This window comes from Eulemur rufifrons, chromosome 6 (genome assembly GCF_041146395.1).
Source record: "Eulemur rufifrons isolate Redbay chromosome 6, OSU_ERuf_1, whole genome shotgun sequence".
Lineage (NCBI taxonomy): Eukaryota > Metazoa > Chordata > Mammalia > Primates > Lemuridae > Eulemur > Eulemur rufifrons.
Window position 1 is genome coordinate 67025826 of NC_090988.1, and position 26147 is coordinate 67051972.

The following is a 26147-nucleotide window of genomic DNA, read 5'->3' on the forward strand; positions in this document are numbered from 1 at the left end:
TCTGTGGAGGGACAATATGCCAAGGGGAACGGGGCCCTGGGGACAGCCTGTTGGCTGGCTGGCCCTGAGAGGCCACTCTGGCCATCAGCACTCTGGCTGTGACCCAGAGTCAGTCTAACCCCAACCAGAGACTCTCAAAACCACAAATTTGGGGCAAATAGAGGATAAGTAACCTTGAAGGCCATATCTGTGGGCCACAGAGAGCTCACGAGGCTGGAGAGTAAACAGTGTAGTCAGATGGTCGGGTCTGGCTTCGGTAAGGGGCCAGATAGCCTGTTTGCCTACTGTGTGTGAGTGTATTTTTTTTTTTATTTTTAAAATTTTTAATTTTTTTTCATAGCCCAAGTCACAGAAGCCTATTGTGTTTTTAAACCAAGTTGACCAACCATTGGGCAGTGATGATTTTAAACCTCTTTCACACCAAGAGGACTTTGAGATTTTTATCCATCCCATTACAGGAAATTGGAACTGCAGTGTCAGCACCTGCAGGCTGGCGCAGAGAGAGAAGCCAGGGCGAGAGAGGAGGGCGGGGAGCTGCCCTTGTGGGTGGGGAGGGCAGATGGCACCCACCTAGGGAGGGGAAACTAACCTTTACCCAGACCTGCAGATGCTCGTGTTGAAGGGCTGTTGTGACAATTAGATAAGCTGCCCATGTAAATGCCTAGCTCAGTGACTGGCGGAGTAAATGCCAGTTTCTTCCTGCTTCTCGCTCGAGGAAGACGCTTTTACACACACTGTCTCCTTGGGTCACGCCCACGAGTCTGTGACAGAGGTCGTATATCCCCATTTTGTAGATGGGAGAACTGAGGCTCAGAGAACAGTGACTTGCCCGCAGCCCCAGTATGGCCAGAGGGGAGGGGTACCTCATGGGAGCCAGGATGATCTGGTTCAGCAGGCTGTGGTGCAACGCCTTAGCCACCTTCAGCCCCGTCCACTCCACGGTGACAGACGTGACAAGGCACAGCACAATGCCCAGGCTGCAGAGCACCGTGAACACCATGGCATAGACAGTCTGGTCGAGCGTGCACTCCTGGGTGGGTGGAGAATGGGGTGGGGTCCTGGGGTGTCCAAGGGCTCAGCCCCCCACCTCACCCACCCCCAGCCGCTGCAGCGGGGCTGCCGCCACACCTGGCTGAGGGAGCAGTTCCTGGCTGCGGGGCTCAGCATCAGGGCACTGTCGGTCCACTTGGCCAGCCAGTAGTCGATGGCCACCAAGACCATGTGCTTGAGCAGCTGGGAGAGGACGAGCAGGGACAGGAGCAGGATGCCAGCAGAGGACAAGTACTTGGCACAGGCTCGCCACGGGATCTTGGCACGCTGGTGCAGCACCGACGACAGGTTGTCATCGTCCTCGCTCTCAGCTGCCTCCTCTGTGGGCCGCAAGAACCCACCCTGTGGCTTCACATTTCACATTCCTCTACGGGTGAACCAGGGGCACTTCATCCCCACTTACAGATGGGGAAACTGAGGCACACAGAGGGGAAGGGATTTAATCGCAGGTGGACTTTCTCACTACACCCGGGACCCCAAACCTTAGTCTCCCCATGGCTGATCAGACCTCGGGCCATAATTTCACTCCCAATCACATTGTCTGTACCTTCCTCCTCTTCCTCATCTTGCAGAAGGCCATCTCTTGAGGACATGGCACGGGGCAGGCCCTGGGGTGGCTCTGGGGCGGCCTTTCTCTCCATGACAGTCTCCTGAAAGACAGATGGGGCCTGACCATTGTTCCCAGGGTGTGTGGGGGGAAACGGGAGGTTAGGGGGCAATGACCCTGGTGACGACCAGTGTCAGGTTTCCAGGTTGTCCCTGCCTAAAGGAGAGTCAGAGACACACACGTTCGTCCTGCCAGGATTTACTCTTTCCCCTTCATAAGCTACTAGCACCCCAATATCCCTGTGGGCAGCTACCCCTCCCCTATTCTTAGTCTCAGGGATTCAGGTGGGGCTGGCTGCGGGGGAGGGCACCTGGCCCAGGACTGGCCAATCCTCACATTCTGCATCCCTGGCCACAGTGGTCTGTTCAGGGTGGGCACATGACCGAATGCGACCAATGAGAGTCAGCCCTGGGACTCTGGCCAAACCACTGTGGAAGAGGCATTCGCTTTCTGGCAGAATTGTTGAGCCGGGAGACGTAAACTGACACTGCTGGTGGCCCTCACTGCTGCCATGAGAATGAAGCCAATTTGAGGGAGCAGAGCCAGGGGATGAGGAGAAACACATTCCTAAGACATTGTTTGACCACCTGGATCCAGCTACACTTAACGCTGTGACACACCTTGACGTTTTGGTTTCATGAACCAACATCTTTAACTCGCCCTCTTTTCTTTGCTAAGCCAGTTTGAGTAGATTTTCTGAAAGTTTGCAACTAAGTGGTATCTGACTACTTCAGCTTAAGGGGAAGTCGCCCACCTGATTCTGCCCCGGGTACCTGGCACAGGTACCAGCTCTCCTCCAGTAGTAGCAAGTTCATGCCTCGCTCCCACACCTGCCCTCTGGGGGGCCTCCTGGGGCAGTGAGCACAGGAAGGCCTCTATGAGTTCAGGCTCTAGCGCACCGTCCCATCCGGGGGTCTGCCTGGCCCCCAGGATATACCCACCTTCTCCAGCTCTTGGTCCTGCCGGTTCATGAGGGTCTTCCAGTGCTCAAAGAGCTGGCACTCAGACCTCTGGAAGTCCTTGAGTGTCCCCTCCCTCTGGATGGTGCCATCCTTCATAGCAATGATCTGGAAGGGTAGAAACAAACCCAGTGTGCGGGCTGGCTGGGGAGGCCAAGTGGTGGTCACACCCTCCTGACCGTGGAGTCCGAGATGGCGGTGCACACATCCCTTCCCCCACTGCGGTGGGCCAGTAGTGACAACCTGCCACCCCCCCACCCCCCGCCACAACATACATCCAGGACTTAGAGTTCGGTACATCTAGGGGGAGCAACTCTCAGTGGTTGGGTTTGCACAGCAAATCCTGGTCAAACTGGCTGGTCACCCGCAAGGACTCCATCAGCGGCAGCTGTTTTTATACACTTAACGGGCTAATTACACACACCCATAGCTCCTCCTGACGGCAGGTCTGGGCGGCCCCATCAGTGCTTAGCAAAGCCTTGTTGGTCTGTATGGCCACAATTCTTTGAAATCAATAAAACTTTTCATTTGAAATACTCGACGACACCATCACATAGACCTGCCGTTAATTCAGACACCCACCCCTGCTGCCGTCATCCCCACCCACCCCATGCTGGGGTTTGGGGAAGATGCCCAGGAGTCCTGCTCACTGACCCCTCGAGGGACCTGGCACCTCTGTATCTGCCATCTTTGGACTCAGGATTGTTCTGAACTGCCTTGCCGGCCAGGGTCACCACAGAAACTCAGAAACAAACCTTCTGCACTTGGTTTCATAGCTTTTTTTTTTTTTAATCTGGATTTTTTTTGTCTTTGTCATAGCAGAAGAGGATCTCATTACACATGGAAAGAAGACTTATTTGAGGAGAAATTAGAAGAGTCATTTGGCACAGGCTTGAAGCTCAGAGAGGGCTTCAAATTTTGGCTGCTGTTCAGGGGAAAAATTATACAGGAATAAGCAGGGCCTGGATTTCAAAAGTCACACGGTCTTAAAATTAAGTGCTTGCCAATTAATTGAAAAGTAACTGGTTTTTTAATTTACTGAAGAGTATGTGAATTTATTTAATGGGGTTTCACAGCATTGCGTTCTAGTGACAATATTGAAGTTTCTAGTACTACTGCTATTGTTCGTTTCCATAGTTCTTATATGATCCCAACTTGAATCCACCCAGCCCAGGAAGGTCAGAAGGTGGGAAGATGGTTCTTCCATCCAAATGGGCACTCCCCAAGGCCAAGGGGTCGGTCATCAAACTGGGCAGGAATCAGAAGTTTCTTCCTGAGGTTTCCTGGTGCCAGACTTGAGTGCACCAAAGGGGTCCCAGCCAGGATGGGGAATGTCTGTGGGTCTAGGTGATACCAAATTCCTGGCCTGTACAGGGTCTCCCTCAGCTCACCCTGCATGAGGCCATCCCATGCTGGTCTCTTACACTTTGTGGCCCTCAGCAATTGCTACTGAGATACCCAATTGAGTCCTTCAAAGATGCCTGACTGCTTCCCCACCTCAGCCCTCCCCCCTTGTGGCCTGACCCCTTGTGGCCCCTCACCCAGTCTGCATGGGGCAGGTACTGTAGCTTGTGGGTCACTAGGACCACTGTCCTCTTGTCATCCCGGAGCAGCTCAAGGATCCCGGCTTGCATCAAGTGGTCACTGAGATGGATGTCCAGAGCTGAGAAGGGGTCATCCTGGGTAGAAGGGAGAAGGTAGGGGCAGGTGTGGGGGAGAGGTCATACCAACTCTGGTCTAGGGAGTGAAACTAGTTAGCTGTGTGGCCTTGGACAACTCACCCAACTTCTCTGGGCCTCAGTCACAGAGAAAATGGGATTCTTATCTGTTATCGCTCTCAAATAGATGGAATGACTTCACTTCCTGACTCCTGGACCTTCAATGGCTTCCCATTGTCTCCAGAGCCCAAACTCCTTAGCATGGTATTCCAGGCCCCTTACAACCTGCTCAGTCTTCCTTTCTAGACTCCCTTCTGGTCTGTGCTTCCCAAACTCCCTACTTCCCAGGTTCCCGAGGAGCTTGCCATTCCAGGCCCAAGCTGTTCCCTCTGCCCGGATGTTCTGCCTTTTGTCTATCCAGCGAACTCCTATTCATCCTTCACTTGCCCAAGCACTAGTTTTTCCTGTGTCCTGTCCTGACGCTCACACCTACTCTTCCTTCCTCTCTGTTCCAGCGACACCTTGCACAAAGCCAGTTCTGATAGTGATTATGTTTGTCCACACCTAACCGTGAGGCCCTAAGAACTGAGACTCCTTGTGCCTATGCCTGGTATAGACTAGAAGCTTAATAAAGGTTTGTTAGAATAAAATCCCATCTTATTTTCCCTAACATGTTTAAATCTCATGTGGGATCATTAATGAGCTCGTACTTTGTAAAGTGCTGTGCATGTATCAGATGGTGACAGAGACCATGAATCTTCACAGTGTGAAGCATCTATAGTGGGGAGTCCTTGGATGTGTGTTGTAGGGAGAAGGGAGGGAACAGTTCTGGGATCAGAGACCTGACGTTCCTTCTTCCAACTCCCTGTCCACATGGTCTCCCTCTTTCCTTCTGTTTAACTCTCTTTCCAAGGCCCTCCTCCAGGAAGCCCTCCCTGATCACTCCAGCCTTCACAGTTGTCTCCTTGGACAAGGCCCTGCATAGCCTGTGCCACTCAGTTTGGCTTTGAACTGGGCTGTGCCTCTGGAGTGTAGGTAAGCTCTGTCTCCCTAAACAGATTTTAAATCTTCGAGGCCAAGAGCTGAGTCTTAGAATTCTTCTGTATCCATCAAGGCACCTGACACACAGAGCTTGGCATGAGGTAGGGCGGGGATGGCTAGTAAGTTTTATCTCGTGTTTGATTGCTAGTGTGTACCTGGAGTGCTGTGTTGAGGAGGATTCTGAAGCCAAGTCAAGTTCCATGGGAAATAATGTTGTAATCAATTAGCAATGTCTGCCCTGGCCATAGACAGGGAGTGGCTGCACACATATTCCATGTATTTGCCACTCTTACAGTCGAGCTGCATGAGTGGCGGTAGGTTGGGGCCGTCCTACAGAGAGGAAGGGTGGAGCTATAGCTTGCCTGCCCTCCTGGCTACTTTAAAGCTTAGTCTGAAGTCTGCAATGGGTCATTTCTGCTACCCTTGCCTGCCTTGGTTTCCCTGACAATAAGATGAGTAGGCTATAATATCTCTGGCGGGAGAGGTTTGCTCCTGGAGAGGGAGGTTGTTGGGTGATGGTATGTGTGTGTGCGTACACACGTGTGTGGGCCCCAAGGGAAGTGCCAGCTGGTGCACTCACCAAGAAGACGACGTTAGCGTGTTGGTAGAGGGCTCGGGCCACGCTGATCCGCTGGCGCTGACCACCAGACAGGTTGATGCCCTGTCACCAAAAGGGAGGAACAGATCATGCCCTCAACCATTCAGGGGACACTGTCCTGGCCTCTACTGGACTGTAAGCTCTTTGGGATGGAGGCCTGGTTCTATCCACCTCTTTGCCCCTCCTCACCTTGCAGAGAGAAGGAACCTGTACATGTTTACTGAATTCATTCAGAAGAGGGGTACAAACCAGTGCAAACCAAGACAGGGGAAGGAGGGATTTAACTCACACACAAGGATGACCATCGAGGGAGAATCCTATTTGTCTAAGCTTGTGGAGGGGCCCCCACCTGCATCACGAACAAAAGCAATACAACCCTGGGCCTAGCGCAGTGCTGTGTGGACTCTCAGTGTACACTTGGGGCATGGAAGGAGATGTTCAGTCATCCCCAGCCTGGGAAGGTGCTAAGCCAACCTCACCCACCAACCAGGACTGTCAAAGAACCATCATCAACGAAACCACGTTTGACCCACTGCAGCAATTCTTCAGCCTTCACCCTCTCCGATTTCCCGGTTACTCATTCTCCCTGAGAAGGGTCTCGGGGCATGGTGGGGGTGATGGGTGGGGATCAGGGGAGGTTGGGGGTTTCAGCTTTGAGAAAACTCCTTTGAGGCTGCTACTAACCCGTTCCCCAATCTGAGTCTGGTCTCCATGGGGCAGGATGTCGATGTCCGGCTGCAGGGAGCAGGCTTCAATGACGGTCTTGTACCTAGGGTGGGTGGGAGTGGGGGAAGCAGCTGATCAGCCTGGCCAGATTGTGTCCCAGCACTTGGAGAGGGTCATTAGTCTCTGGGTGAGACTGTGCCCAGGGGAGCAATGGCTTTGATGGGCCTCCCGCTTGTTTGCAAGCAAACACCACGTGAGCTTGAAAAGAGCTGAGGTCAGCACCTCGCGCAGCCTTGGGACAGGTTAAATATTTGAAGGATGAAATTGGATGGGAGCAAATACACCGAGTAAGTGATGAGAGGGGGCCCATGTTCCCCGTACGGTGGGAAAAGCTGCAGCCAGAGCCCAGGCTCGGGGCACTGCCTGCCGGGGACAATCACTGCTGGTTGATTTAGGCAGTAATGATGATGGCTGGTCAAATATTTGCCCAGCCTGTTCCTCTCCTACTTCCTTGGCCAGCCCTTAGCCTGGGCAGGTGCCAGGCAGGGTTCACGGAGGTATCAGAGTGTCTTGGCAACAAGCATGTACTTAGGTGTCGGATAGCTTTGGATTTGAGACTCATTTCAGTGACTTACTGGCTGGGTAAGTTACCTAACCTTTCTGGGCCTTGGTCTCCTCGTCTATAAAATGGGGAAACTAATAGTACCTGCCCGCTGAGGTTGTCGTGAACACTAGAGGAAACCACGAGCACTAAGGGCCTGGTGCTGCACCGGGCACCTGGTAAGCGCTCAGTGGGTGCTAGTCCTTGTTACTGTCCTTGGAGGGAAGACAGTGCGGGAGCCATGAGGATGAGAATCCTGCAGAGCTGGTCAGAGAAGCAGCCGCGCTCGCTCCCTTCCCTCCCCTCCCGCCCTCTGCCCACCGGAGCTGGACTGCCCGAGGCTCCCCAGATGGGCCACACAGGGAGCAGCACAGCTGGGCTGGCGTGGGTGGCGTGGGTGACGGATGGAGGGCTGGGGACTGGGCTGGGCTGGCCAGTGCCAGAGACCAATTCCTCCCCCAACCCCCCCACACAGCCCTCCTCCTTAGGAGAGGCTTTTACCGTTGTTTGTTGAAGGGACTGTCAAAGGTGATGTTCTCCTCCACGGTGGCATTCAGCAGCCATGGTTTCTGAGAAGCATAGGCCACGGGGCCTCTCTTCCTGAGGGGTAAAAAAGCAGAGTGCGGCAGGGGAGGGGGCATTCCCAGGGGCTCCCTGCCAGAGCAGTCGCCAAGCTGGCAGCTTAGATTGGGCAGGGGTGGGGGAGGTGCGGTGGGCAGAAATCTGCCTGGTGTGGCCTCTGGTGGGCTCTCCTTCCCCCAGGGCCTGAGGCAGTTTGGGAGGTCGAGTCTCGGCTGGCTGGGAGATGGGACTCGGCCCCTCCCTGCCCTGCACCCAGCCTGCCCGGCCTGCCGTCTGTTCCTTCCTGAGTGCATGCCCAGGGCCAGGCAGCAGCCACGGTGCCACCAAAGCAAGCAAACACTCAACCTCTGGCTTCCTCCCTCCTTGAAGAGTCCTTGAACCACTGGACTGTGAAGTCCAAAGAGATGTCTCCAAACGGAAAAAAAAATTTTTTTAAAGCAGAGCCAAGGAAACCACATTTTGTGTGATTTTGAAGGCCCCCCACCCCCCAAAAGGAAAAGAAAACTACCAGACAAAATGCCCTGGTGCGAAGGGAGTAGCTTGATGCACAGAAGCAACTGCTGCCCCCAAACCACCTGGAGGAGCACAGAGCCCCTCCTGGGCCTCCCCCAGCAGCTGGGCGGACACGGGGGCTGCCCTCGGGGTGACGTGGCTCCCTCAGGCCTGAGAGCCCTCTGAGGGCGCCTGCCCTGGAGGACAAGTGTTCCCAGGACCTGGTACCTGATGTCCGAGTCGGCGGCTGTCTCCCGCTCTGGGCTGCAACAGGGAGGAACGACACTTCAGGTTTCACCGAAGACTTGAGCTCCTCCAAACCCGACCTGAGTGTGCCTTCACAATCAATCCCTGGGACCAAGTCTGCAGCCACAAGTGCCGCACACAGAGGTGTGGAAAGTGGGCGTGGCCATCCTGGGGGCGACTGCACTGCCTGACCGCATACGTGGGTGTGCAGGGAGGGCCCTGGGGGACCCGATGAAGTTAAGAGGGAGAATGGGGCAGGGGCACGACTGGCGCAGGCTCCTGGGGGAAATTTCCCAGGCCAGAGGAGTATGAGGCCCAGCAGTGGCTCCTCCGGACTCGGCCTCTGCATTTGGGCCGAGAGGAGCAGGCCGAGGTTTCAGGCTGACAGCAGCACAGACAGCTGGGCAGGGAGGCCAGGAGGGCCACACCAGCACCTGCACTCTGGGGGTGGGAACCTACAGCCAGTGGAGGCGAGAAGGGCTCCAGGCATGATTTGTGGCTCTGAGTGGCCCTGTCAGAGGACAACTGTGGAATTCAGGGGATCTGCCAGGGAAGATATGTCAGCTGCGGGGCCATGTGTCCTGGACTGCCCAAGCCGCCCTAGTGGCAAACATTCTGCCACTTTGTTCTCATCCACACCTCAAACTTGTCACATGCCATGAGGGCTGATTCTTGGCTCAAGAAATACGGCCACTGCGGTTGGAGAGGCTGGGCCTGTCATCACACCCCGGCACTTGGGGACAAGGTGGAAGAAAGGGCGGAGGAAACGCAGGGAGTGAAGCCTCTCTGGTGTTGGAGGGTGAGGGCCCCAGGCTTACGTTTACTTGCACAGCCGAGCCAACCTTCCAGCCCTGACTTCATCTCCCCTCTAGTGTGTCGCAAATGTGCTTGGAAGAGGTGAGGATAGGGAGGGTGGCTGTTCGTTTTAGACTTGCACATGGAACATAAAGCAACAAGACTGAATTTTCCACTGGGCCTGAAGGACACTCGCTGTCTCTTCTTACAGTCAGGTGTCCCAACTTTGGTTCCATTATTACCCCTAGAACTTTTATAAACGTACTTTTTGTAATTGACTTTTCCCTGCCACTTTTTTTTTTTTTAACAATTCAGTGTGTTTTAGTATATTCACGGGGTTGTGCAACCATCACCACTATCTAATTGTAGGACATATTCATCCCTCCAAAGGAAACCCTGTAGGCATCAGCAGTCACTCTCTCTTCCCTCTGTCTCCCACCAGCCCCTGGCAACCACTAATCCACCCTGTAACTCTATCCACAATGAAATTTTAATACCACAGATATACTGACATCTGTTTGGTGCTTCGCACGGCCACAAAGCCTTGTAATGTCTAAGTGTTTTCTCCCCCCCAAGAACCAAATTTTGCCCTCCCTGGAAACGCATGCCTTGGACTCATGCCCCTGAAAGTGTGTAGGCTGCACCTCCTGGAATCCATGCTCCCCATTCCCCACCCACACCCCCCACCCCCACCCCACCCGCTCCTTCCCTTTGTTGGGACCCATTTCCAACCCAGTCCTAAGGCTCTACCTGTGGTCTTCTCCGGTCTCGCTGTCGGGAAGGCTGCTGAGACACAAACGGGAAAGGCCAACACCAGTGACTTCCCACCCCACCGCCTTTCCATCACGCCGGCTCTTAGGGGAGAAGCTCTCCCCACCCCTCCCACCCTCCCACCCATCCCCAGGCTTTCCAGATGGCTTCCTTGGGACAGAAACTGCTCTTCTTAGTCTCTGTCCCTCCCACAGCACCGGGATGGGCACCCCGCAAATAGCATGTGCTAAATCAGTGTTCCTGGCATTGACTCAGAGCAGCAGTGAGGCTGGCTGGGCGTCAGGAGTGTTTTATGGTTGGAAAAACTAGCACTCAGAGAGGGCAAGTGACTTTTCCAAGATCACGATCATTTCATATGGTGTTTCCAAACTGTGGATAGGGACCCAAGAATTGAGTCTGAAATAAATAGGCAACAAGTGCATTAAAGGGGGAAAAAAAAAGGAATAAATGATATCAGTGTGCACTGCATGCAGTCAACATCTGTATTTTTTTGTGCATCTTTTTCTGTTATCTAACAATGCATAAATGTAGTGGACTATGATGTAAAATGCATTTCGTACTGTGGATTACAGTAAAAATTTAAAAAACCCAGGTGAGGTAACCTGAATTGACTGTGGTGCCAACCTTGCCAGTTCTCTTTCCCCTGCCTCATGCCACCTCTCAACCTTCCAGAAGCAGCCCCTTGCCACTGGAATGTGTACTTCTGGCATGTACATTCGAGGAAAAACAATCTGCTTTATTTCCACACAGACCTTGCTTTAATAATACTAAAAAGAGCTGAAATTCATTGTGAGAAGCACGTTCATAGCATTGTCTCTTTTAAAGCTCGAAAGAACCACGTGAAGGAGGTTTATTTTATTGTCTTCACAGATAAAGAAAGTGAGGCTCAGAGAGGCTAAGCAACTTGCCCAATGTCACACAGCCAACAAGGAGCAGAGCAAATAGGTCTGACTCCGTGCTGTAAATGTTCCCACTGCATTACTTCCCTGTGATTTCCCACATCACAGCTCTGACAAATGCCTCCCGTCAGGAAGACCAGGATGGACAAAAACAGGGATGGAAAGAAGCCTGATCCCTGCTGCGAGGGCAAGACTCTGATGGATAGGTAATCCTCAGGCCCCTCTGTTCCGGTTCTCTGATCTTTGTGGTCTCGCTTCATTCTCTTAACCCAACCTAACCTACATTCCCCAACCACCAGATTGCTGTAATTTACAATTTACAGACAAGCTGGTAAAGCAGACAGATGAAAACCCTGAAGCTTACAAATTCCAGCTCCGTGGCCACAGCTCAGATAAGCTTATCTCTGGAGTCTTCCTGCTTCCAGAGTAGCAAAGGTTGTTATTTACGCATGCGGCATCCCTGGGGACTCCGGCATACGGACGAGCTCCGGCCCTAACTCGGTTTGCTTCATTGTCTGGGCTGCTCAGTTAGCCCTGGTAAGGGACTACTCTACTCTCTAATCAGCTCCTCTGGGAGTCTCTCGTCCCCAGTGGGGTTTTAAGGCAGGAAGAACATCTTTTTCAGCCCCCATGGTGCTTAGCACACGACAGATCTCTAATAAATGGAGGTTGTGAACGGACATATTAATCATGTGGGAAGAACAAAGGGAGGGACTAGTGCTCATTTCGGGCCTTCCGCATGCACCGTGAGAAGTTGTTTGCACTCGTCATTTCATCCCTATAATAACCCTATAAATCCTATCTCCATTTCATAGATGGGAAAACTGAGACTTGGAGTTTGCATAACATGCTAACTGTGACAGACCTGGGAGGAAGGGAAGCTGGGGTATGAATCCAAGTTCATCTTCTCTTTCCAGTGTAGCCCCAGCCTCCTAGAATGGGCCTCCCTGAGGCTTTGTATCTGTTTTGATCTGAAAAGTAAAGAATGGTATATCTGGCAGGCACTTGATCTTATTGATTGCTGGGGTCTTAAATGAGTGTTGAGGGTATGGATTCCCCTTCTGCCTGCACTTTTGGGACCAAGCACTGGGCCGAAAGGACCATTCCCCTTAGTTTTCCAATGCCACACCCTTCCCTCCAGCCACCTAGGAGCTGGCACATGTGTGCAAACCTGAGTCAGGGCACAGAGCCTGCCCTCTAGGGGCTCATAGCCTGGTAGGGCGAATCAGATGGGTACCAAAGTCAGGAAGTTACATGGGCCAAAAGAAAAGTAGGAACAATAAATATTAGAGAAATTTTGGGATGAAGTACACACAAACACCTACACAAATGCTAGAGAAAAAACAGAAGACTTCTGGGTGATAGGCTATTAGGTGATTTTTATCTTTATAATTGTATGTTTTCTAATTTAATGTACATTCTTTTAGACTCAGAGAAAAATGTAATTTGTTTATTTATTTTTAGAGACGGATCTCACTCTGTCGCCCAGGCTGGAGTGCAGTGGCATGATCATAGCTCACTCCAGCTTGGAACTCCCGGGCTCAAGTGATCCTCCTGCCTCAACCTCTTGAGTAGCTGGGACTACAGGTGCATGTCACCATGCCTGGCCTAATTTTTAAAAGTTTGGAGAAGGAAGAAATAGGAGAAAAGGCTCATAGGAGAAGCCGCAGGTGAGCCCAACCCTGAAGGGTGGGAAGGATTGGAGCAAGGGAATCGGAGGCTGGAAGAAGACGCAGTGTATGAAGACAGGTAGTGTGGAGCAGTGGGAAAAATATGGGCTCTAGAGTTGCAATCCGAGACTTTTCTACCCATTGGTCGTGAAGGCTGAGGCAAGCCCCTTGACTTAGAGGAGCCTCTCTTTCCTTATTTATAAAAACCTCACGATGCCACTGGGAGAATATATTATAGACACAGCTCATAGCTGGCTGGAGGGAAGGTCGTGGGACCGCAGAACTAGAGAAAGCGTCCTTTCAGCTCAGTGCTTGGTCCCTAAAGTGCAGGCAGAGAGGGAATCAAATACCCCCAACACGCCTTTAAGACCCCAGCAATAAGTAAAAGGGCAGAAGTGGAAACTGAGGTTGGAATTGTGAGTTAGGACTCACAGGGTCCACAGCCCATTCATCCTGCCCAGACAGGCCTGTCGCTCTCCTGAAATGCTACCTTTCATCCATAGCATCCTCTCCAGCTGATGTCATTGGGTCCCAACGCCAAATCTCCAAGAGAGCAAAGAAAGGGTCTTGCTACTGTCCAGATGAGGAAACTGTCTCAGAGAGGTAAAGTGACCTGCCCACGGCCACAGAGCTAGCGAGCGGCCGCATCTGGACTACATCTGGAGGCCATCTGGTTCCCAAGCCTGGCCTGTCACTTCCTCACAGTGTCCCTTCTCCTGTCTGCCACTGTCTCGCCACACCTGCCTCCTCCAGGAACCCAGGTGCACCTGAGCCCCTGACCCCCTCTCCCTGAAGGCTCCAGGAACTGTATGGGCAGATGGGACCACAGGGCAGTGCTGAGAAGGCTTTTTCTCACCTCCTGGGGAATCAGGGACCTCGGCAGGCAGCCTTCACACCAACTACCACAAGGCAACAGCACCCTGAGGCAGGCCCAGTGCAAGCCGGGCGAGGCGTCCTGAGTGGGCACAGACATCACAGAGTCCCCGTGGGGGAGCCTGGGCAGGTGGGGCAGGGGCAGGGGGAGCGCCCGGTGACACTGGACTTGCAGCTCCTCCCCACCCTGTGCCTTCCTCAGGGCCCTGCTTCCTGCTGGCTCCCTGGGGGCATTTACAGTCATTCTACTGCAGATATTAATGGCCCTACTCTTTATTTCCTGGGGAAAGAATTTTGCCAGCAGTATCTGCTGATACTGACTTTTTATCGAAATGTTCTCTTCTTAAAGATTAAAGAGGGAATGGTAAATTCTCAGGTTGACAGTTCCTTGAAGCAGAGAGCCGGGGAGGGGCAGGTGACGCTTATTAAAGTGAATGCTTGGGGTCCACGTGGTTCTCTCTGAGACCAAGAGCCAGGCTGCTGACACGCAGGCTCCACTCAGGGCTCCTGTCTGCAGGACCCCTGCTGGTGGACCCTCCACGCCCACCCTGGGGCTCTGCAAACCTCTGACCACCGAGGACTGGTGAGCTCCCCAAGGGCAGAGGCCAGGCCCTTTCCTCTGTAGCCTACACAGAGCAGTTCATAAAATACACGTCCTGTACTGGGCAGCTGGGGTATGACATGGAACAATCCCTTAAGAATCTCAGTGTAGTGGGGAAGACATGCATTAGCAAATAATCATAATACGGTGCAAGGCAAGCACCAATAAGATTCATTCATTCCCAATACTGGTAGAGAAATTGGGTAGTGAAATTCTGGGTTAGGGGCTAGCTTGGGCAAAGGCATGTGGGTGGGAAGGACAGAGATGTCAAGACATATTTATAACTGCGGTCTCTTGAGGTCTTAAGTTATTTCTGGTTCATTCATTTAGCAAATGAATTCATTAAGCAAAAGCACTATGGATACAATGAGACAAATAAGATACAGTCCCTGTCCCCAGGGAGCTCACTAGAGTCTCTCCTGGGAGACAGGCTGGAGCACAATGAAAGACCAGTAGGGGAATTTTGTTCTTGGCAAGGAAGTACGCTGCTGAATAATAATATTTATAATAATATTTATAGGGCACTTACTCCATGCTAGGTTAATCGTCACATCAGTCTCACGGGTAATAAGGGAAACTGGTACAGAAAGATTATGGAATTTTCCAAAGCACAGAAACCAAATATGAGCCCAGGCAGCCTGGCTCCAGAGCCTCTGCGCCTCTCTGCTCAGCCATCCTGCGCATTTGGCCATCGGAGGAATCATTGAACAGTTGTACAAAAAAAGCACCCATCTCTCCAGAATATTCTCCATTCTGTGCCTCCTAATCCCCCAACTTGTGCCTCCTGGACTCTTTCTGGCTGCCTGGTAACCAGGTCTCAGCCCGGGTGTGGCTAAAAGCACCGGAGCAGCCTGGCATCACCCTCCCTCTGGCTGCAGATGTGCAGACTCAGGAGAGGCCACCAGGTCAAAAGCTATTTCGCTCTTGGCTCACACTGCAAGCATATCACCTCCCTGGGCCCAACATCTGAGGCATGGAGCTCCTGCCAGCAATGTAGGGGGCCCCAGTGTACAGCCCCCAGGATTAACTCCTTGGCCAGGATAGGTGGGCCAGAGAGAGTCGTGTACATGTCCAGGATTTTGAGAGACAAACAGCAGATGAAGCCAACTGAGTTGTTTCTGCCTAGACTCCTCCCTCTCCCAGCCACCGTAATGTGCTCCTAACTAGCCTTCCTCCCTATGGTCTCTCTCTCTCTCTCTCTCTTTCATCCATCATCCTTTATCACAAGCATGATTCTTCCACAGCCTTCAGGCTAAATCTTACTTCCTGGTCCTGGAATTTGAATCTAAGCCAAGTTCATTTCCCCAGTCTTGTCTCCCACCATGCAGTCCACACACCCAGTCCTGCAGGCACACAGAACCATGTTCTTTAATATTAGCACAGCCTTGCCCATGCCATTCCCCCCTCCCTGGAACACCCTCCTCTCCCACCCCCGCTTTTCCATCTGATGAAACCACATTCATCCCTCAAGGCCCAAACTCCACATCCACAGTGAGCCTTCTCTCCTTGACCACAGAGTTAACTGTTCCTCTCTGCTCTATCATGGCCCTAAGCTCACTTCCCCTCCCTTAAAAACAAGGGCCGATTCAGCAGTCCCATTACTGGGCATCTACCCAAAGGAACAAAAGACATTCTATAAAAGAGACATCTGCACTAGAATGTTTATAGCAGCACAATTCACAATATCAAAGATGTGGAAACAACTCAAGTACCCATCAGTACATGAGTGGATTAATAAAATGTGGTGTATGTATACCATGGAATACTACACAGCCACAAAAAACAATGGTGATCTAGCACCTCCTGTATTATCCTTGATAGAGCTGGAGCCCATTCTACTAAGTGAAGTATCACAAGAATGGAAAAACAAGCACCATATGTACTCACCATCAAATTGGTATTAACTGACCAACACTTCAGTGCACATATAGTAGTAACATTCATCGGGTGTCAGGCAGATGGGAGCGGGGAGGAGGGGATGGGTATATTCACACCTAATGGGTGTGGTGCGTATCGTCTGGGGGATGGACATGCTTGAAGCTCTGACTCGGGTGTGGCAAAGGCAATATATGTAACCTAAACATTTGTACCCCTGTAATATGCTGAAATAAAAAAAAAACAGGGGCCACGTCTTAGTCATCTCTGCATTCCTGTTGCTGTACCCAGGGCCTGGTACACAGTAGGTGCTCCATATTGGGTGAGTGAATACATCAATGTAGAGAAACTACAGCATGAGTTGAGTCAGGAACAAATTCTCACAATTTCCTAGGGCTGGCTGCAAGCTAAGTGATGCGTCCCACTGTGCCTGGGGGTGGGGGGAGCTGGACCATGCAGGAGAGCAAGGAGGATCCTGGGAAATGAGAACCTTTCCACTACTGCCCCTCCCTCAGCCTTGAACAGAGCTTGGAGCTGGGGCCTGGGCTGCCTGTTGAGGAGGGAAGTGTTGGTGAGAACAGAGCCCAGAGGACTCACGAGGTGGCTCTGCTGAGGAGGCGGGCATGTGTATCATAGCCACAGTGGCTGCTGGCCTCTGGACTGTCAGGCTAGCTATGACTTCTTCAGGATGCTCTTGTGTCCCTTCCCTTTCAGCACACAATGGAAAGCCCATACCCTTGAGCACCCAGGTGCAAATCCCACTTGTGCCATTTAAGAGCTGGGTGGCCTTGGGTGACTTGTCATCTGTTAAATGGGGATAATAACAATACCTCTGCATGAAGTCTGATAAGACCGACTGAGACAGTGCCTGGCACATAAGAGGTGCTCAGTTTTAGCTGCCCTGGAGAGCCCCTGTATCCTCTGGGCTGGAGCAGAGGCTTCTGGAGAGAAGGGGCAGCAGTCGGACCCTGAGGGCTGGCACAGCTTGGAGAGGAGGTGTGGGCCGAGGCAGGGCAGGGCTGGGCCCTTGCCAAGCATGTCTGCTGCCTCTGCAGAGGACAAGAAGAGGTGTGGTGCTGGCAAGAGAGTGTGTAAGGGCAAGGTGGGCGGAGGGGGGCAAAGAAAGTGGGGCAATGGGGCCAGGTTCAGAGGGGCTCTGACTTCCATGCTGAGCAGGACGCAGACAGGGGAATCCAGGGCAGCTCCAGTCTCCGAGCTCTGCAATCCCACGTAGAAAAGGCCTGCCCTGGGGGAGGGCCTGGATCTAGCCTGCCCTCTACATGGAACTTCCAGAATAACCCCTGCAACTAGGACCTGGGGGCCCCAGCCTGAGGCGATGGCCAGGCTTGAGGGAAAGAACCCAGGCACAGAGTCCTTGCTCCACACACTGACCGGTATAAGTCACCCAACCTCTCTGAGCCTCAGTTCCTGCTTCTGTGGAATGGGGTAATAACACCCACCTCTTCGGTTTAGGGGGAGCCTTCAGTGAGACCACGCTTACAGTGTGCTTAGCAAAGGGTCTGGCCCACAGGAGATCCCTGAGAAATATTGGTTGCTTTCCTCAGCTCACGGTTCTCTGGGGGCTCCTGTCTTCTTGTTGCAGACATGCAGTTGGACAACAGGCAAGGGCTCCTCAGTCCAAAGCCCTGAGGGGCAGTCGTATAAGGGTCTGGCAAAGTGACCGCAAACCCAAACCGCAAACTGGACCTTCCCAGTCAGGCTGTATTGAGAGATTCTCTCCCAAAAGATGGAGACACAGAAATCCCTCTGCCCCCAAACATAGCACAGTCCCCGACGGAATTAAGGCTCAAGAGACTGACTGAGGTCGCTGGAAACCTGAGGGGCTCACCTGCCGGCCCACAGCCCCACCGAGGAGGAAAATTTGCCATCTATTGGAGGTACCACTCAGGGATGTTTTGGCAAAGCAGGAAGGGGGGTGCACGCTGGTGTTCTCCCTGCTAGTTCTGCCGTCAGGCTTATGAAACGTCTGACATCTTGGATGATAATTTCTCCCTAGAAGTGATGAATAGGAAAAGCCTGCCCTTCTGCTGAACTGGCTGCAGCCTCTATTCCCAAATGAGTGCCACAAACCCCGACCAGATGCCCCTTTCCCTTGGCCTCTGGCGGGCTCAGAGCCAGGTGTTGACTGCCGTGATTGTCCTCCGCCCAACTTCTGAACACTATTAAACATCCTCTTCATTGCTCAGCTCTTCATTTCTTTTTTTAAAAGGTTCTATTTTATATGCATCTTTTATCAACGAGTTTCAAATGCTTTTTGGAAGTATGGAGGTATAAATAATAGATTAATGATTGACTCAGCCTGGGGTTCTGACTCTTTAATTAAGATAGTGATCTCTGCCCAGAAACCAACATTTGTCTGGGATATCTCTGGATCTTCAAAATACCCACTGACTGTGTCAGACTGCTGAGGACCAAGCCGGAACCAATGCCGGTGCTGCAACGGCCACACTGGGAGGCAGTGCCACTTGGCGAGCACGGGATGTGGAGTCAAACAGAGCTGAGTTTGAATTCCAGCCCTGCCACTTATTAGCTGTATGAATTCAGGCAAATAGTGTAACCCTCATCTGTAAAATGAGAATGGATAACAGTACTTACTTTGCTAGCTATATAAAGATTAAATGAAAAAATGCATGCAAAGCTTTTAGCAAAGAACCTGGCGAGGAGTAAGGGCTGACTAAATACCGATGATGATGAGACCAACAATTAACGGCATGTAGTAAGCACTCACTGAACACACAGTGGGCCCTCCAGTCAATGTGTGATGCATCCTCCACTGAGAAGGATGGTTGAGGGGAGGGTTCCCCACTAACTGAGCCCTGAGGATGCATCTATTACCTGTTCCAGAAGATAGCTCCCGAGACCTTCTGCATCTCCCCCAGCGCGGCTAGGAGGAGCGAGGACTTGCCGCAGCCCACCTGCCCCACGATCATGGTCAGCTGCCCTACAGGGAGAGACGGGGGCAGGTGGGAGTGGGGCCAGGGGAGTCTGAACAGCTGTCACCCAGAAACACAGACAGACAGATACTCCCAATTCTGGGGCCCCCGTTTCCTTTCCTCCTACCTAGACTCCCTAAGAAGTCCTCTCCCGCTTTGAGCCTTTCCTTCTCAGAGTCAACATCCTCCTCTGGCTGCTCAGGTCCTGCCTCCACTCCGATTTCCTGCCTTCCACCCTTCCTAAGCATTAGCTTCTTCCTCTCAGTGCCCAGCTGTCCCAAAAAACGCCACCCTGTGTCCCACCCCCAACCCACCTCTATACTGTACTCATGGTGCCACTCCTGCCAGAAGGTCCTCCTGCTTCACGACCCCAGGGACCTTGCTCATTCTCAGAAACCCCACCCCTTCCACACCTTCCTTGGCTACTCACATCTGATCTACTCACATCAGTCGCCCAGACTGTCTGCAAGGGATGGTTTGACATCAAGGCCCGCGGTCTCACCCTGTCCTGGCTACTGCACTCTCACCCAGCACACGGATGTTGCGAGGACGTAGCCCACCCCGTCTAGGGTTCATACCCCAGGCCCCCACCAAGATAAGCAGAGAGAGGTGCTCAGTCATGCGCATTTGTCTTTCCTCTCCGTGTCATTCAGTGGGACAGGGGAGGGGTGTGCTGGAGGGTGGGTGGCCATACCTCGGGGGATACGGATGGTGATGTTGGACAGTGTGGGGATCCCATCGGGGGTCCACGTGAAGTAGCCTCCGATGATCTTCATCGCCCGTGCCCCACCGCCAGAAGAGAACAGAAAGGCAGCTGGTTCTCAGTGTGAATGGTCTCTGGCCTCCCCTCCCCCATGAAAGCCAAAAGACGCTGATTCCAGCCCCTGGCTCACTTCCAGGACAGAGGAGAGGGGGACTGGCCTTCTCACGCTGGCCCCTGCCTGAGGCACCCTCCCGAGAGGAAGGCTGGGGTCCCCCCTCTCGGTTGTCCCTGATTTCAGGACTCCTACCGACCTGCCTGCAGCAGGCAGGTCACCTCTGTGCAGAGGACCCGGCACCCAGGTCTCTAGCATTCCAGGTGCTGAGCTCCCCCGGGGAGACGGTGGAGGGAGGCCTGGCGTGGGGTGCAGGGTCCAGGGCTCACCTGGACGCAGGAGTTGTCAGCGTCCTCGTCGGCACTGGGGGCCAGCCTCTGCAGCGGGCCTGTGAGGCAATCTTCCCGGGCTGGGCGCTTGCGGTTCACAACCTTGAGGGGCTGGGGATGGTGAGGAGGTGAGGGAAGGAGCCCCTCCTCTTGGGAGAAAAGGTGGAGGCGCGATGCAGCAGGGCACGAGCTTCAGGCCTTAGAGGGGAAGGCTGGGAGCGGCAAGGGGAGGCCGGGCACTCACCACCGCCTGGTACTTGCTGGCTTGGCCCTGGGGTGTGGGCTCACGGGGAGCACACTGCTCCTCCCGGATCTCTGCGCTGGACAGGAACTCGCTCAGCTTTTGCACGCTGCAGAGGAAGCACAGAGACACCCCTCACCCCTGCCAGGGGTGGGGGGAAGGAGAGTGTGGACTGAGAGAGAAGCTCTGAGAAGGTTCCAGTCCTGAAGTGTGGCCCCACGAAGCCCACACTGGAGGGGGACAGACCAGCGGGTGTCCCCGTGGGGGCAGGTGATCGGTGTAACCAGGGTTTGTTAGGGTTGACCAGTCAGCAGGAGTGGGTTGGGGTATGGATTGGAGGTGGGATTGGTTAGTTTTAGGGTTAGATTAATGTTAAAGTTGGTTAGTCTGGGTTAGACTGAAGGATGGTTGGTGCTGGGCTTTATTAATTACTGTTAGAGTTGAGGTTGGTCAGTGTCAAGGTTAGTTAGGATGAGGATTGGTTATTAATAATAGCTAATATTTTGTGAGCACCTACTATACGCCAGACGCCGTGTTAGCTGCTTCGTAAGCATTACATAATCGAATCCCCATAACCACCTGCTGCAGGCGTCATTACTCGGGGAGGAGAAGGCTGCTCCTCCCCCGAATTTCCCTGTGGACGGGAGGAGGCCCTGGAAGCTTTGCTATTTCAGTTCATTTTCTCCCACCCCTGGAGGTGTGGATGCTGTCGGGGAAGCTCGAGCATTACTTGTGTCCCCTTTCTTAGCTTTGGCTAAATGTCCAGCAGGCCTGGGGCCAGATCAGCCATTCTGACCCTTAAGGCAACGGCAGTGTGGGACTGTCACACTGCGGGCTCTTCTGCTCTGTGTGCCGCCCCCTCAGAGGGAGTGGCAGAGTGCCCGGCCTCCGCCTGCGTCCCCTGACAGGTGGGGCTGGCCCTCATCTCTTGGGGCAAAGCTTCAGGTAGTGTCCTGCTCCCACCTGCAGCCCAGGGCCTGAGCTCCCTCATCAGAAAGGCGGAGGCGTTCCGTTGCTGGAGACAGTGGGATTCACAGTGTTTGAAATGTGAATGCCTTAGGATCAGCGCAACGGATTTCTGGACGGTGCAGTATCCTTGCATCTGTGGCTTCCACACAGAATCACAGGGCTGGAGTGGGGGTGGCAGGAGGAGGGGTGATCCTTAGATGTCACAGTGCCATGGCCAATAAACTGAGTCAACACAGCTGACCCTGGAAATGGGCTAATCCCTTTCCAGCCAGCTACTCCCTGCTCAGATACTCCTTTGACCGTAATTTCACTGAGTTATGTGCCCCTTCCACCTTTGAACCCATGCTAGAGCTTCCTCATGCAAGCTACCCCTCTGCAGCTACTTCATTCCCGCAGCCACGCCTTCCTGTCAGCTGCCCAGGACTGCCAGGGGCCCTCGAGATAGGGGTGTCACCTTCCTCAAGGCTAAAGACACAGAGAACATGTGTTACTCACTGGTCCCTCTGGCGATGGGTAAGGACACAGCCAGCCCTCCCCAGAGGTGTGACAGGCTCTTGCTCTCCAGGAGCTATTTCAAGGGCCTGGGGAGATCTTCACACCCCAGGTATGGCATTTCCCAGCCACAGCCTCAGCCTTCTGCCTCCGGACTTTCATTCCCAAGAGGGCCATGCTTCTGGGAGAGTGGCAGTGTCACTTCTGGGGCTCTAGAGCCTGGAACTGGGGGCCTTGCAGAGCCGTGGGCCCACTGGGCCAGGACCTGCAGGCGCCTGGGGGAAGCTGCTTCACTGACAAGGCTGTGAAGGCTTGGGGACTGTGGAGAGAACAGGGATGCTCAGCTGACACCTTCTGATATCCAAGGGGCTGTCATGTGGGCGGGGACGACACTCATTCTGGGTGGCTCTGGAGGGTGGAAATAGGAGCAGTGGGTAGAATTTAGGAGAATGCCAAGCTTGGCTCAACATTGACTTTTTTTTTAAACAGAGTTGTCTTGGAGGTGACAGCGAGTCCCCTCTCCTTGGAGGTTGCACGCAAGTCCCTTCTCAGGGATGGCGTGCTGGGAAACCACACGTGGCCAATGTCCCTCTGACCAACCACGACCAAGGTCAGGGAGGCGCAGATCAGCGGGGGTGTGTGTCCTGGGACCGAACAGCTGTGGTTCCAGCAGTCACTAGAGCACGCCCTGGGGCCGACACAAGAGCTGCCTGTCCAGTGCCCTCGCCCAGACCCTCCCCTCACCTCACTAGAGCTTTGACTGTAGACCGGAGCACGCTGGACAGCATGAACAGCGGCGTGACCAGGATGTGGAAGAGGGAGAGGGAGGCAAAGGCCACCGAGGGCGAGAAGTCGGTCTCTTTGAAGAAGCTGGCGTGGCCCACGAAGGTCTGTGGACAGAGGCACGAATGAGGCTGGGCTGGCCCAGGGCGTGGGCCCCTCCCACACCGAAATGCTCAGCCCCGGGAAGGAGACGAGAGGGCTGGCAGGGAAGGGCACCTAAGGGGACCTTTCGGTTAGCGACATCTCTGTCATCCTCACACTCGTCTCAAGGAAATGTCCCAGCAAGTGCTAGAGGGCAGGGGCAGCTCCCTCCGGTCCTGCCCCCTCCTTGCCCGGTTAGGTCAGCACTGCCCCCTCCTCAGACAGCAGCTTGGGTGCACCTTTCCCTGGTCCTCCTCGAATGACGTAAACACAGTCGTTCCAGAACCATCGCCTGCCCGGCCACCTGGCCGCACATTGGCCTCTGTTACTCACGGTTCCCCAAAGAGCTCCAGGGCAGGAAGCAGCCCAACAAATCACATCGAAAATGAATTCCCACGTGTGCCTGACAGGCTGTGAACTCGACACAGCTCAGGGACACTGGCCCCCAGGGAAATAAATAGATCTTTTAAAAGAACTGAGGGCATCACGGAAGCCCGGGTGGGAGGCTGGGCCAGGGGGCTGCAGGCGTGGGGCCCCGGCCTGCACGCTGCCTGCCCCGCACCGCTGCGCTCACACATTGCTCTTGTCAACATCGCCTTTCGGATCCACATCGTGATATTTAATGATGTGGAGAATTGTGTGTGGCAGATTCTTACATTTAAAAAAGCAGGTTACAAAACTGCATGTGCAGCACAATCCTATTTTTGTAGAAAACGACATATCATATGCTTGGAAAGAAAAACATTAAAAATGCTACCAGTGGGACTGTGGGTGACTTTAATCCTCTTCGTGCTTTCCTTTCTGAGTTTCCCATCATTTCTACAATAAACATGTTTCACTTTAATCATTTAACAAATTTCATAGCTATCTTTTAAAGTTTAATTTCTCTAAACACTAAGCCTCAGGTCCTCCAGGCAGGGAGGCAGCCGCCCTTGTCTGTGGGGTAGAGGTGGGACGTGTGTCCTGCTGCTCAGCCTGTCTTCCCAGGTCCCTGTGCTGAACGGCCAACCCTGGGTGGCCTCTCACTACAGACGCCCTCCCCCTCCACCCACCCCCAGGAGCTGGACAAAGGATCCACTTACTATGAGGACAGCTGCAATGGGGATGGCTGTGTTCATGAAAACTGCGGAGAAAGCACAAGGGTGAGTTTAGTGGGAGGAATGAGACGGCTGCACATGAGGATGCCCAGGATGGTCCAGAAGCAGCGCAGCCTGGGGTGGGTGGACAGCTGGGAGGCGGGTAGGGGCAGAACTCCAGCCCTGTGGCACTTTCAACTCCATACCCTGTTTCCCTCATGACTCTTGTCCCTGGCCTCCGTCTCTGGAATTTAAGCCTGTAGTCACTCCCTGTGGACAGGGTGAAGTTAGCCCTGTGGGAAAGTGATGGGGAAAGGATTGGGGAGCTGCCTGCCTGTGGCCAACTGTGAGGTCAGCAGCGTGTGTTTCTGGGGCACCAAGCTGCTACTCCTTCCTCTGCCTTTGGCTCCTGCATCCCCTCCAGCCAGCCTCTCTATGAAGCTTAGAGGCTTCCTGTCTCCCATGGCTCTTGGGAAGGACTTCAAACCCATTCACACTGAGGTGTTAGTGACGAAGGACGGCTTAAAGCAGGATGTCCCTTAGAGTCCATGCCAGGTGGGGCAACTGGTTTGCTGCACCAGAGGCTCCCTCCATATTCTGTTGAAAGTGTGGCCCTCAGATCCTTCATGCAGACTCCAGAGAGCAAAGACAGCGGGACTTGAAGTCAGAGAAGGACGGAGTCCCGGTTAGTTAAGCTTGGCATGTCATTTACCTTCCCCGTGCCTCAGTTTTCTCACCTAATGTTTGTAAACTTGCACTTACTTGTCCATATACCCCAGCTCTTTCCAAGGTCAGAGGGGATGATGGAAGTAACAGGCTCTGTGAGTCCTAAGTGCTGCCTGAATGTCACGCCTCATGGGCTACTAGCTTAGCCCTGCTCCACAGGTCACCTCTGCTCTGTCCCCGGGTGTGTGAGCCCTGACTCAAGGCCTGAACATCCAGAGAGAGCAGCCCCCCTGGAGTAAGAGGTGATCATCTCAGCTGCCACCTTCCCATCTCATCCTCCTCCTTTCAAGGATGCTCTCCAGGCCAGCCCAGAAAGGGGTCTGGTTCTGTAATTAGCCTAATTACAGCAGAAGGACCAGGAGCCAGGAGCCAGGAGCCAGGAGCCAGAAGCCAACGGCTCAGCTTGTGCACATGGCCCCTGTCTAATGAATAGCGAAGTCTTTTGACACTCCGACATTTGACTCAGGTTGGTCAATGTGGATCCAAGAAGCTGACTGCCCACTTACTCCAAGAATCCTGCACCAGCTGGTACATACAAAGTCTATGCTGGAGACATGGCCCCCAACTACACGGAACCCCGGTTGGGTGGAAGGACATGGCCTCTGCCCTTAGGGGACTTCCAGTCTGAGGAAGGAGACAGGAACTATGCTCCTAGGAAGCCCCAGATATGATGGAGAGACAGAGAACATGTCACTGGAAAGTTCCCAAGCAGATAGGAAAGACATTGTCCCCATCCTTGGGGAACTCCTAATCTGATAGGGGAGACAAGGTCCCCTGCCATTGGAGAGCTACCAGACTCGTGGAGGATACAGGCTGGAGCCACTTCTGTACTGCTAATCTCCCTGACCATAAGGCTTTTCATCAATACCAATATCACACATGACTGAGCTTTAACTGCACTTCCCGATGAAGGCTGGATGGTCTCCAGGTACCCACCACAATGCCACAGCCCTCCTTCCTGCCCAGTTCCTGGCAGGCAGCGGTATAAGCATTATTGGTTTTCCTGCATAGGACCCAGATCTGGGACACAGGACATAGTGCGGCCATCACTGGCCAGGTAGACGGAGAGGGAGCAGGACGCCCATCAGGTCTGAGCAGCCATCACCACCCACATAGTTCTAAACGTGAGGCATCCTTGCCCACCCCTGCTAGGGCCAGTTATTCCAGGGAGCTCCCTCAGGCCAGGGGCCTCTCCTCCTCCTTTCCTGCCATCTGCACAGATAACCAATGGAGAGGGGCTCCAGCCACAGGGGGCAACTGTGCCCTGAGCCTCCTGCTCCAGGTCAAGACCCCTCTCTCACATCCCAGCTGAAGAACAGGCTGCGAGTTGGATTGCAAATTGGAACGACTCTCTTGGAAAGCAATCTAGTGCTTTACAGCTAGAGCCACACAAAGTTCAGATCTTCTGATCCTATAATCCGCCTCCTGGGAATTTATCCTGAATAATCATTCAAGAGAGGCACAAAGCCATCGGCAAGATGGTGTTGGCTACAGCACTATCCATCACAGCAAAATAAAACCACAACCACAGCAACAAACCACCCAAAATGAAACAGATTAGAAACATCCAACAGGAGGGGTTGTTTTAGTACATGATGGCACATCAATTCTCCGGGAGATTTTGTAGTCAGAAAACA

The 26147-nt window shown here is 53.4% G+C and overlaps 1 protein-coding gene across 5 annotated transcripts in view; it reads right to left on the reverse strand.

Moving 5' to 3' along the window:
* Positions 1-26147, reverse strand: part of ABCC8 (ATP binding cassette subfamily C member 8) — a 75957-nt gene that overhangs the window by 13822 nt on the left and 35988 nt on the right. For 2 of the 5 annotated variants that reach the window (XM_069469659.1, XM_069469657.1), the window contains exons 11-26: positions 23791-23831; positions 22529-22674; positions 20327-20432; positions 20083-20193; positions 19633-19708; positions 18841-18946; positions 10046-10078; positions 8483-8518; positions 7682-7780; positions 6598-6682; positions 5896-5976; positions 4158-4295; positions 2599-2724; positions 1598-1700; positions 1129-1370; positions 864-1030 (exon numbers count right to left, since the gene is read on the reverse strand). In XM_069469659.1, the coding sequence (XP_069325760.1) occupies positions 864-1030; positions 1129-1370; positions 1598-1700; positions 2599-2724; positions 4158-4295; positions 5896-5976; positions 6598-6682; positions 7682-7780; positions 8483-8518; positions 10046-10078; positions 18841-18946; positions 19633-19708; positions 20083-20193; positions 20327-20432; positions 22529-22674; positions 23791-23831 (1696 nt within the window). Of the gene's footprint in view, positions 1-863; positions 1031-1128; positions 1371-1597; positions 1701-2598; positions 2725-4157; positions 4296-5895; positions 5977-6597; positions 6683-7681; positions 7781-8482; positions 8519-10045; positions 10082-18840; positions 18947-19632; positions 19709-20082; positions 20230-20305; positions 20433-22528; positions 22675-23790; positions 23832-26147 lie in introns of all 5 variants that reach the window. The other 3 variants (XM_069469658.1, XM_069469656.1, XM_069469655.1) reach the window with 2 other exon arrangements.